We start from the raw sequence: 12,394 nt of genomic DNA on the forward strand, positions 1-12,394 counted from the left end.
CCTCTCCCCGCCCCCCTCTCTGGGCGGGCTCCCTCCCGTCTCTGACAGGTGTCTCTCACTGTCTTATCCCTTTCCTACTAGGTCTCGCTGCAACTAGTCTCACTTCCGGGGGCTCTCTTGCCCCCGGTTTTCTCTCCCCTCGGTCTCGCTTCAGTCATGTCTCGCTCTTTTCTCCCTCTCCAGTTTTCGGTGCAGCCTCAGTTTCAGCAGTGCTATACCGCCCCTCCCCCAGCAACTGTAACTCAATCCAGACAGAGGGAAACTCCCCCATAGCCCGCCTTTACGATATATCTCCCCCTTGGTCTCTCCGGCTTGGCCTCACTCCTTCTTTCCCGCTCTCCCAGCAAGTTTACGAGGTTAGCAACGCAGAAGTAACAAGTAGGGTCCATCCACAGCTACCACCCACCCGCCCCTCCACAGACTCCACCCCTTCACAGCTTCCGCCCACATGCCCCATCACAGCCTCACCTGCCCCATCTGAGGTGAGGTCACACAGACTCCAAATGAACTGCATGGGTTAGATGGCTTACCTTCCTCAGGGGTGGTGCCAGGGGGCTCCTGCGATGATCCCGCCTTGGGTAGAGTCTCCTCCTGGTCCTTCTCAGGTACCTCTTCCTGGAAGTTCTCCTGGGGCTCTTGGAAGGACACTTGGCTCTCGCCTCCCTCTGATTGGCCACTGGTCGAGCCAACAGTAACTACCGTCTTACTGCGAAACTCAATCTCCGCTTCCCGGAAGATGACCACGGACTCGTGTCCTGGCCCCGTGGTCTCCCCTGCCTTGGAAGCACCAGTGGTTGAGTCCACTGTGGCGGAAGCCTCGAGGGTCAGGTCATCGTTCGCTTCCTTGAAGTTACTCTGGAGCACCTGTCCTAGAACATGGGCCCCTCCCGCCTTTTGAGAGGCGATGGCCAGCTCCTCCGTGGTTACCGTCTCAGTCCGGAGCTCAGCCTCCACCTCCTGGAAGTTCTCCCAGGACGCGAGCTGGGACCCAGAAGTCTTCTCCATCTCCGGAGAAGCTCTGGCCGGGCACACTCGTAGAACAGCCTGCACGGGGACCTCCTCTGCCTCTTCTTCTTGGAAGATGTCCTGAAGCTCTTGAAGCTCACAAGCCACCTTGGTTACTCGAGCGTAGATCGTGTGGTCTACAGGGGCTACGCTCTCCGTGGGATCCTCATTCGTCACTTCCTGGGAGCTCCTCTGAAGCTCTGGTCTAGATCTGGAGATCTCCTCTAGCTTAGGGGCTCCACTGGATTGATCAACTGGTGGCACTACAGGCTCCAATAAGATCTCCTTCTGCTGTTCTGGTTCATGGATCTCTTCTGCCTTCGCTACATCACTAGTTGAGTCTTTTGCTACTGAATCCACTTGGATCGCGTTGAGTCCTTGTAGCTCCTCCGTCTCTGGGGTACGGTTGGCAGAGACCAGCAAGGGCTCTTCCGGAGTTTGAATTTCTTCTTTTTTCTCTTCCTGGAAGTTCATCTGGGACTCTTTTGTAGATTCCCCGATCACCTCGTTCTTTGATTCATCACTGGTCGGATGTACTACAGACTCCATTCCAGAGGTGGTGTCCTTCTGACCTTCCTGGACCTTCTCCTGAGAGACTTGTCCATGAATCTCCTGTGCTTTTGTGGCATCACTGATTGGGCGATCCACTGGGGCAGGTTCTTCTTTGGCCTGCTGGTGTTTCTTGCGCGGGAGGTTCTTCTGAAGCTGTTGTTTGGTTTCAGGAGCCTGCACCGAGGTTTCACTGCTTGAGTCCTCCATCGCTACAGCTTCAGGATGAACCTCTTGACCAGCGTCTATCTGGCAGTTCACCTGTGGCTCTTGCTCGGATCCAAAAGTCTCTTTCATCGTTGGTGCATCTCTTGTAAGGTCCACCGTTTGTAGAGTGTCCACACCGACATCTTTCAACAGTGTCTTCTTCAGCTCTACCATGGATTCCTGGCTTTTAGTAGCCAGTTGGAAAGCACTACTCAGAGAGGAGGACACTGCCACCATTTGCACTGACTTCACGTGGAATGTGTTCTTATTGGTCTGGGTGGACTCTTGTCCTAACCTTAGTTCCGCATCTGTATCAAAGAGATCAGACACTTCCTCCTTGGACGCTACCGATGTGGCTATGTTGTCCATGAGGACATCTCTAGCGCTCTCTTGCTGATGGTCCAGGGGATGCTCGCTTACATTATGCACTTTAGACATCTGCCTGCATTCTTGGCTCTCCACAGTCTTTGAGATACTTTTGGTTGTTTCAACTGATATGATCTCTTTGTGGAACAATTTGGTCTCCTCTCGTTGGTGGACACCCAGTTTTGTCTCCTGTATCTGAGAAGACTTTGAAACACTGCTCGTAAGACTGTCTGGTGCATTTACACAGGAACTTGTCTCACTGCTGACGTTTTCCAATCCTTGTTTTGGAGAGATAGCCTTTGGCGCTAGTTCAGCTCTTTGAATTTCGGTGGATTCTGGGACACAGCTGGTGGACACCACGTCCACTTCAACCACTTCAGTCTCTGCTTTCAACGCCAGTGTTTTTTTCGATTTTCGATTCTCTTTGGATTTTTGGGTCGCACTGGCCTTGTCCCTTGATGCGGACACCACTGGTTCAGTCACCAGGGTGACCTCTTCAGTTTCCTGGGTCTGCTTCTTCTCCTTCGATGGTATACTTTCATCAACATTTAAGACATCACTGATTGGGCCCTTGAGGACTTGTTCCGCAGATACCTTCTCTTTGCAGATATCTCCCAGCTCCTTTTTCCGACGCTTTTCCTTCTTTGAACCCTTGCTCTCATCTGTTTTCGGAACATCACTGGGAGAATCCTTGGGTCCTTCAGCCATAGGTACCAATTCCACACAAGACTCTTCCTGTTCAGCTTTTTTGTTTTGCTTCTCCAGCTGTAGTTTCGACTCCTGGGCCTCTTCAATGATTGCAGTTTTTTCCACGTGGAGGCCGCCTAGTTCCTGGTTCTGAACACTCTTCAGTATTTCTTCACTCTTATCACCCTTTGAGACATCGGTGGCTGGGCCTTTGTGCTCTCCAGCCATAAGCGTGGGCTCCACATCAGCCTCTTTTTCCAACTTCTTACGGTTCTTCTTTGACTGTTTTTTTGATGCTTGGATCTCCTCGGTCTTTGGTACAAGATTTGTTGGCTCCTTGGACAGCTCAACCTTAGCTTCAGCCTCCTTCTGAACCTCCTTGGTGTCTTCATGAGTCTCCATCTGTTTTCGGTCACCGGTCATCGGACCATCACTGGTTGGGACCTTGGATACCTCCACTATGGGTGCGGTCTCCACAATTGCCTCTTCTTTGCCCGCTTTCTTACGGTTCTTCTTCAACTGTTTGGATTCTTGGATCTCATCGGCCTTTGTTGCATTGTTGGTCAAGGTACTGGCCACAACAACTGTGGTTGTTGTGGTCACTTTGGTCTCTTTAACTACCTGCTTCTGGTTCTTTACCAGTTCTTTGTTCCCATCTGATTTTGGAACATCGCTGACTGTGCCATTGTAGACCTCAATCTCTACTCTCTTCTCTTCTTTTTCTACCTGTGTTTGGTTCTTCCTTTGCGGTTGCCTTGATCCCTGGTTCTCCTCAGTCTTTGGCACGTTGCTGGTCACACCTTTAGACATTTCCAAGGGGGCCTCCTTTACTTCCTGTTTTTGATGACTCTTCGGCATAGGTTTGCTGTCTCTGGCCTTCGGCTCCTGTTTGGAAGGCCCCTTGGACACTTCCACAGAGACCTTTTCAGTCTCCTGGTTCTTCTGCCCTTTAAGGCCTTGCCTCTCATTGGTATTTTGAACATCGCTCATTCGGTCTTTGGACATACCCCATGTGGAGGTTGTCTCCTCTTTACGCCGATACTCCTGGCGCTCTGTTTTGGGCCAACTGCTCTCCATCGACATTGGTATATTGGTGATGGCTTCTTTGGACACTGTTGGCATGGATACTCTCTTCACATGGAATGTTTCCTCCTCTCTTGTATGGTACTCTTGGCGTTCTTGCCTTGGTCCGCGACTCTCCATTGGCCTAGACAGGCTAGTTGGGTCTTTGGACAATGCCGGCATGGATGCAAATCTCTCTTGAACCAGTTCCTCCTCTTTTTGACGAAACTCCTGAAATGGTTGTCTAGAACCACGACCCCGGGCCGCGGTCTGGAGATAGGCACCAGGGCCCTTGGACAACCCCATCATGGCGGACGTGGTCAAGCTGAGGTCCTCGGCCTCCTCCTTCCGACGGTAATCCTGGCGTTCTTGTCTGGCTCCCCAACTCTCGCTCGACTTCGGGGCATAGCTGGTAGGGCCTTGGATCCGCTGCACATGGGGTGGCCCAGCTGCCCGGCCTGGCACCGCCACAGCCACCTGCCGACGCACTCTCTGCAGGGATGCCGGCACGATCTCCGGTGGCAGGTTCAAATACTGACGTAAGTAGACTATGCCCTCGTTGTTGAGGTACCAGTAGAAGTGGCGCCACACGAAAGTCTCCCGCACGAAGCCCCGCGACTTGAGCGAGCCCATGGCACGTGCCACCTGGAGGTTGGTGACCCCTGGCACCTGGGCATGGAAGCTCTGCGGCCGCTTGTCCTTCTTGGCCATCATCACCCCGTCACGGAAGAGCACCTCGTAGATCGCCCTCAGCTGCTCCAGTGGCATGAGCATGCCCGCCACCATCTTTCAGGCCTTCTTGGGCACCCGGTGCCCACGACAACCCGGAAAGAAACTGCAGGGAGCAGGATCTGGCAGAAGTGCCCCTCTGCAAATGAAAGAGCAGGCGGATCCGGCTGCTCGAGGGCGCCAACGTGTGCCAACGTCCTGACGTTGTGAGCTCCAGGAATAATTCTGAAGTATGAGTGTGCGCGCGGCTGCAGCAGGGGCCGGCCCGGAGCACGCGTGGTGCCAACAGAGGGGCTGGGGCACGGTGCCGGGTCCCGGGAGCAGCTGTCAGCGGGGGCGGAGTCAGGCTCTCCAGGCTGCGGGCGCAGGGTGGCCGGTTCCGGTGCCAAGGAGAGGCCGGTGAAGTGCAGGGAAGGACGGGCAGCCGCACATGGAGCAGATATACCCAGCCCCAGACAGAGTGAGAGGCGCAGTCACATCTGCACACACGCCCCAGAAGGAGACGGGGAGGGAAGGGGGCAGGGCCGGCCGGGAGGAGGGCAGGGCCGGCCGAGAGGAGGGAGGGCAGGGCCGGCTCACTCCTAACCTCAGGCACTAATTCAGCCTCGCTGCTGCCGGCGCCGGGCCCATTCATTCCGGGCCAGCCCGGCGAGCATGAGGGGCGAACCTGCTGCTGTCACTCCCAGCTGGGAGGGGGGGGGGGCGAGAAGAGTGGACGGGGGGCTGAAGTGTGGAAGATGCGTTGTGACAGGACCTCTGTGGGTTCCAGTTCCAGTGCTGGCGACAGGACTCAGGGTGTGATCTTGGGCGAGTCGCCCAATGCCGGTGGGATTACATTTTGCGCGAGAGCCTTATAATCTACGCAACTGTTTTCAGGCACATTTCACACCCGATACTGTGCTCACGTGGTTCCTTGCATCCTTTTTGTAAGTCTCCCACAAATCCGCACGGTCTGCGCGCCATGTGACCTGAGGCAAGCAGTTAGTCATCCCTGCGGGCACTATGTTATTGTGAGTGTACGTTGTTAGGAGACTACCACACGGCAGACAGGCGCGGTGTGTGATCTTGGACGAAGGATTACTCATATCCCTGCAGGTCAATACGGCCTGCCCCAATGAGGAGTAAATTATTCAGAACCTGCTTGGGTGTGCTGTGAAGGTTTGCAGGACTGATAGAAAGGTGTTTCTGGCTGCCTACTTGGAGCATGAAGCAGTCGACGCGCTCTCATGGCATCTTTATAGGGCACGTTTGCGAATGATTTGCAGCCCGATTCATCATTGTGAAGTTTGCGAGTCTGAAATAGCGATTAATAAGGAATCGCTATTCCAGACTCGCAAAACGGGATTCATGTAGGAATCGCAATATTTTTTGCGATTCCTACAGGTTCCTTATTTGCGATTAGCTAATTGCTTAGCTAATCGCAAATGAGATTGCGATTTCAAGGGTGCAGGGGTGTCCAAAGGACACCCTGTAACACCCCTGAAATGTAAATTCACACAGATGTTACACACATGTCCAAAGGACATGTGTGTGTGTAACATGCAACTTAGAAAAATGCATTTAAATGCATTTTTCTAAGTTTTCGCTATTTACCACGAGGTTTGACTTCGTGGTAAATAGCGGTTCTAAATTGCGAATTCGCAATTTTTAAATGTTTCAAGAATAGCATTTAAGGAATCTCTAATAGAGATTCCTTAAATGCTATTCCTCACAAATTTGCGAGTTCTTAAATAGCGAATTTTGCATTTGGGATGATGAATCCCAAATGCAATAATTGCACTCGCAAAGGGCCAGATTCTCAGAATCTGGCCCTTTGCGAGCACAATTTTGTTTCATGAATCAGGCTGTTGGACTCCACACCACGCGGTCACCATGCCTTTGCGCAGGTTTGAGAGATTGCATGCGCATCCCGCCCAGAAGAAGCCCCCCGAGTGCCCAAGCGGAGGGCACACTGCCCCCATTGAAACTTTGCCAAGGCATATTATCGGATTGCTGTTGCCCAGGTAAGTCCTGCTGGCACCAGAAGAGGCAGATGATAGACCTGCCCCTTCAGTGTAGGGGCACTGGCATGAGGCCAGTAGAGCTGCGTGCCCACTGCCGTGACGTAGCAGGCCATGGACGTGCTTGCCTCATATTTCACCTGCCTTTCTTATACTCTCCAAAGCAAAAAACACACTAATCAAACATACAACCCCAGTCACAGATCTGGGTGCAATTAATCGTTTTTTATGTGCTAATCATGCCATTCCAGTTTGGACCCAACCATATGCAAATCAATCTTGGCCCTGTGCCTCATGGGAACAATCCAGCCTTAACTGCCAGGCCAGGTTCTACCTGGACCAGAAACAAGCATCCTAGGACCGGTTTCAGGGTAACACAGGCGGACTTGACTCCAATGGCACAGCGAGCCAGGAACCCACATTTGGACATACACCCTTCTTACTTAACCCAGACCTGTGACTGGGGGTAAAAGTTTGATTTGTTCAACATTCCATCCATCGTTTGTTGTTTCTGCAATTGTCACCCTAAGTGGCCAAGGTTAAGCCCAGACGTGGGTCCCGTGGTCTCCATGCCACTGGAGTCAAGCTAGCCGTGTTGATGAGGGGGGATACCCTGAAATGGTCCCAGAATGCTTGTTTCTGGTCCAAGGAGGCCCTGGCCTGCAAGTTCAGGCTGGACTGTTCCCCTGAGGAGCAGGGTCAAGACTGATTTTAATATGGCTGGGTCCAAACTGGAATGGTGTGGCAAGCAAAACAATTAATTTAACCCAGATCTGTGACTGGGGGTGATTGTCTGATATGTTCAGCATTCCATCCGTCATCTGTTCTTTTTGCATTCCTTATACTCTCCAGCAGGGGGGGGGCCTTGGTGCCACAAGCCGCAGGTGCATTAACAGCAAGAGAGTGTAGCCGCGAGCAGAGTCTACCCGGACTCTACGGACTGTGTGTAGACACACGAGGGTTTTGGACTGGGGAGGGGGCTTGACTTTTCTTGGGGTCACTCTAACGACCTTGAACTTTGCCCTTTCGAAGCGAGTGCGGTCGTGTGAGAAGTGCGTGATGCTGGTAAAGTGATCCGAGCGCCCTGAAGCAGCCGAGCAGCTGCGCTCCTTGGAGGCTGCAGAGGGAATTCCAAGCACCCTCCCCCAGGGACAAGGCGGTGGGCCTCTGACACGGGGGCAAAAGTAGGCGACAGTGAGGAAGGGTGTGTGAGATACAAGGCCTGGGGTGCAGGGGGGGGTGGCACAGAGCGCTAGAGGGACCTGCTTTAGGGGATACAGGGGGGCGACAAGGGCAGCATCTGGGGTAAGAAGTCAGATTTGCAGGGCGCAGTGAGGTGTCTCAGACGTGCCACCCGGCAGCATTCCGCTGCACAGATCACTTCCTGGGCACGGAGAGTGGCAAGGCCCCGCCTCCGACAAGTCATTCCTCGAGGGCAGAGAGAACCCCCGCCCTGCAATCTCGGAGGTATGCAGGATGACACGTCTGGGGTCACGGGGGCAGAGAGCGCACCTGGAAGAGGCTCGCAGGCCCGGGGGCAGGGGAGAGGCTCATGGGAAACAGGTATGGAGCGCCTAGACAGAGTGGGGCGGCGATGGCACTTCAAGGGAAAGTGTTAGTCATGTCCACCCCCTTCCACCGCACGCGCCCGCCCCGAATGCTCGTAATGAGCCCAGGGCGACCCTTGCGAGCCCTAAACACTCGATGTAGAGCCCCCCCACCCCCCTACCCCCAGCTACTTCAGTCCATCCAAGAAGGGGACGGGTGGGGAGAAAACAGGCCCCACGTGGCAAACAGCAGCACAGCGGCGCCGAGCATTCACTGACAGCGTCTGGAATGAAACAGACAAGTTCTCGAGAACTTCCAAGTGCAAGGTCTCGAGATAAAACAACGAGACAGGTGTGTGTCTCTCCCTAGATCAGACCGTCTGTGGCAGAGCACAGCAGCACCACAGACCCACGTTCAGCAGCACACGCCCCACAAGGCAAGTCACAAAGCCCCCCCCCCCCTTCCCCGGCCATGTATACGAGAACACGGGGGCCTAGGCCCTGTATGTGCACACAGCACAGCACCACCACCACCACCTTCTTGGCAAGTACACTCGGAGGCAAACAGCACAAACAAAGACAATTAAACGACAACGGTCTTGGGTAACACGCAGCACAGAACAGGCCCAAAGAGAGGCTTTTGTTGACGAACAGTGCAGCAATACACAGCACGCCAGCGGCCAGCACCGCTGGTTTCCGGTCCACGCTTGCAAGAGCTAAGGAATGACAGGCCCCCTTCCGTAACAAAGCCCCTCCTGTGACAAACAGCAACGCAGAGCAGGGTCCAAGGAGCAACGTATCAGCCAACGCAGCCCTCACACATACCCCTCGTGCAGGTGGGCTAGGACAGAACGGCCCCTCACACAGACTCTGCAAGTGGGCTGCGACGGACCGGACCCTCGCACATGCTCGCGCAGGTGGGCTGCGACAGAAGGACTACTCCCACGAATAGTGAATAACATCTAAAACCTTCCACCAACACGTTCCTCAACTCAGAAACCACGGGTGCCAGCCGGTCAGAGGTGCGCGTTCCATCACACCAGATCACAATGGCAAACAACATATAAAACGCACCCTGGGTGCCTAGCACGCGGCCGCTGTGGCAAACAGCACAGCTGCCGCAGCGCACGTTCCCCTGCAAAGGTTCTGAGCAGTAGATGGCGGCCCCGGCCATGCATTCATTCCCTAGGAAGGCCCTCTTTGTCGAACCTGCGCCCCCGAGCAGCGGCCTTCCTTCCGTTACGCAGCGCACAGCCGCGCCCTGTGCCCCTCGGCAGAACTAGTTTACAAGCAGCGAGTGTGAATCTGCAGCAGGTGTCCCAGAGAAGCACCTGCGCGCCCGCCCGGGGGCAGGGTTAGGCGCTACAGCACACTGACTTCATGCATATCATAACGGAACTAAAACAAGGGCCGTCTGAAAGCGAGAGCGCACGAGGGCGCCACCCCGCACAGGTGGAACACGCACATCCGGCTGAGAAAGGCCTCCCGGAAGCCTGGCAGTCACTGTTTGAAGAGAAAGGTGACGCTGCAGAATGTCTACCCCTTAGCTTTAAGTGGGCCGGGTACTAAAAAGCAGGTGCTGAGACGGGCCCATATCGGGTTCTCCATTTTTGCCCTCAGGGTGAAATAAAAATCTTAGCTTGGCAGCAGTACCACCCATCACTGCCTTCACAGAGACTCGGTATAGTTCTTTCAGACTCCTCATTCCAGAACTGAAGCATTTTCAATATTATATACAACAAAGCCATCATTGTTGCTTATTTAACTTATGCAACTAACAACCATTGGCTAAGCTAATAGTCCTGGCTTCTTCTAGGTAGAATGTTGCTTGTTTCATTATCTGGATGCAACAACAGAAGCAGCAAATTTACCACAGATTATGTCATTTACATGTTTTAAGCCACACCCTTAATTACACTGGCCACGCCCTTTGAGAGACCCCCCAGTTTTTTCATCCTACTTAAAGCCCTGGTTTACCCTAACACAACCCCATATCCTTCCAAAGTGAGGGGCTAGTGAGGGAAAAAGAAGAGGGGGGCTCCTCCTTTTCTCTCAGCCTGTACCTCTTCAGGTAACATGTCCTACCAGTACCACATGCCTGACGATGCTGGCTGTAAGAGTAAGGGTGTGTGGAGGTGGGGGTGGGTGAACAAACAAATTAATGGGAGCGCCGAGGCAAGGGTCTGGCTCGGCTCGTGAAGCCCGTGCAAGAGTCGAACCCTGAAAACGTTCGTCATGCATCAAACGTCATGTAAAATATGATAAAGACTCTTCAAATTTTAAAAAAAGTGCATTTTGTCAACATGTGGAAGTGTTTCACTGTGGTGCATTAAATAATATCACTGCAATGAGAAGTACTTAATAAAAGTGAAAGTTTTTAAACACAAACTGGGAAACATTCCTGCCCTGGTGACAATGCCATTGGTGAACCAAGAGTCAGATGTCATGCACACCCTGTACGTGGCCTAGATTTCCATTATAGACGGAGCAACATTATAGGCTATTAGATCAAACACAAGGCGCTTTGTGTGGCTTGCATTCTGCTGCCATTTGTGATCACGAAGTCAAGGAGGCTTGATGAAATAAAATATTTGTCTAGGATCACACAATTTGCGCACTGGGCAGCCAAGATTGATGACAGGTTTTCTTGTTTCACATTGTGCAATTCAGCCACTAGATGAGTATCTCTTTCCCCCTCCTGTGTTCCTTTAATTGTTGATTCAGAAAAGGGGGTGGTGATGGACAGGGTGATGCAGTGAGCTAAATAACGGTGATGGATCAAGTCCTTATCTCTTGACTGGGTAAGAGTGGTCTGCTTAATTCAGACACTCTGTTCATCACCACTCCCTTTTTGAATCGTTTTGGCCACTATAGGTGTGGCAGGGTATACTCAGACATGAGTCCCTTGCTCACTGCACCACCAGGATTCAAGCAAGCCGGGCCGACGACGGCTGAAATGCCAGAAACCGGTCCCCGGAAGCTTGTCTCCTTTCCTGTGAAGAATTGGCTTGGTAGTTTGGTCTGCCCTGTTCCCATGAGGCACTGGGTCAGACTAATTTGCAAATAGCCAGGTTCTGAACTGGGGTGATGCAGTGAGCTAAATAACTGTGATGGATCAAGCCTTGATCTCTTGACTGGGTAAGAGTGGTCTGCTTAATTCAGACACTCTGTTTATCACCACCCCCTTTTTGAATCCTTTAATTGTTGAAGCAGAAGCCACATGAAAGCTTCACTCATTTTAGGCTGGAGGTTCCAAGGGGACCTCCAGCAGAGTCAAAGTCGGGCCTCTGGCTCGAGCTTTCAGTGGCTCGCCCACCTCTATTTAAGAGCTCGGGCTTAAGATGTGCGGCCACAATTTATATACCACTGTATGGACAAGGCACCCGCACAAGTAGTACAATAACTTGCCCTTAGCTCTTCATTAAAAAAAAAAAATTCTTCCTATCTTATCACGATTACTTAAAAACAAGTTTTTAAATTTGTAATCCTCTTGTTACATTTCCTTTTGCTTTCACCCTTCTTGCGTTGCTTTCCAGCACCAAGAAGCTCTGGCTAGTGCCCCTGCGCTCCAAAAGTTACCATAACATAATATAGTGGTCAGTTATCACTTGTTAGGGCATGGAGGCAACAGATCACTAATGCAGATTTGCATTATGTAGGTCAAAAGCCTTTCTTTATTACTAAAAGGTCGATATGTGCCCATGATAAATAGCACAGCATCTCATCTGGACAATTTCATATTTAAAATACAAAAGTACTCCATTTCTACCCAACTACACCTTGGTGATGGAATAACAAGATGAGCTGCGGTTATTGTAAACGTGTGTGTTTCTCATGTCACCTACTTTACTTATGCAAATAGCGGTCTGTGCTCCTGTAACCGGCCAATACATACTCTTTGTATGAGTAAACGCTACGTTATCAATCGACCCACCCACCAGATGCGCTATCTATGCTCCCAGATCAGTATGTTCAATGTGCAAAACAACTGGTTTGCAAATGGGAATGCAATTTCCTATGCAACTTATTTCATAACAATTTCATATTTCCCTATACTAACTCCCTTCCACCACCCCTTTACTCACCCCAAAACCCCCTCCCATGGCTATAAACTCCAAAAATAATTTAACAACATTTAACAAAAAAAATAAACAAACAAAGTTCTAGACACTTCTCTCTTGTATCCCTCCACTATCCTTTTCAATCCAAATAACAGACTAACATGTCCACCACTCCAATCAA

The 12,394-nt window shown here is 51.9% G+C and overlaps 1 protein-coding gene across 7 annotated transcripts in view; it reads right to left on the reverse strand.

Moving 5' to 3' along the window:
- The window catches only part of PLEC (plectin), a 624,446-nt gene that overhangs the window by 398,527 nt on the left and 213,525 nt on the right, over positions 1-12,394 (reverse strand). For 5 of the 7 annotated variants that reach the window (XM_086966394.1, XM_086966392.1, XM_086966393.1 and 2 more), the window contains exon 1: positions 531-5,097. The exons of the other annotated variants lie outside the window; for them this stretch is intronic. In XM_086966394.1, coding sequence (XP_086822520.1) covers positions 531-4,662 — 4,132 coding nt within the window. In that variant the 5' untranslated portion in view covers positions 4,663-5,097. Of the gene's footprint in view, positions 1-530; positions 5,098-12,394 lie in introns of those variants that run through there. 7 annotated transcript variants of the gene reach the window in all.

Source organism: Lissotriton vulgaris, chromosome 4_1 (assembly GCF_964263255.1).
Source record: "Lissotriton vulgaris chromosome 4_1, aLisVul1.2, whole genome shotgun sequence".
Taxonomy (NCBI): Eukaryota; Metazoa; Chordata; class Amphibia; order Caudata; family Salamandridae; genus Lissotriton; species Lissotriton vulgaris.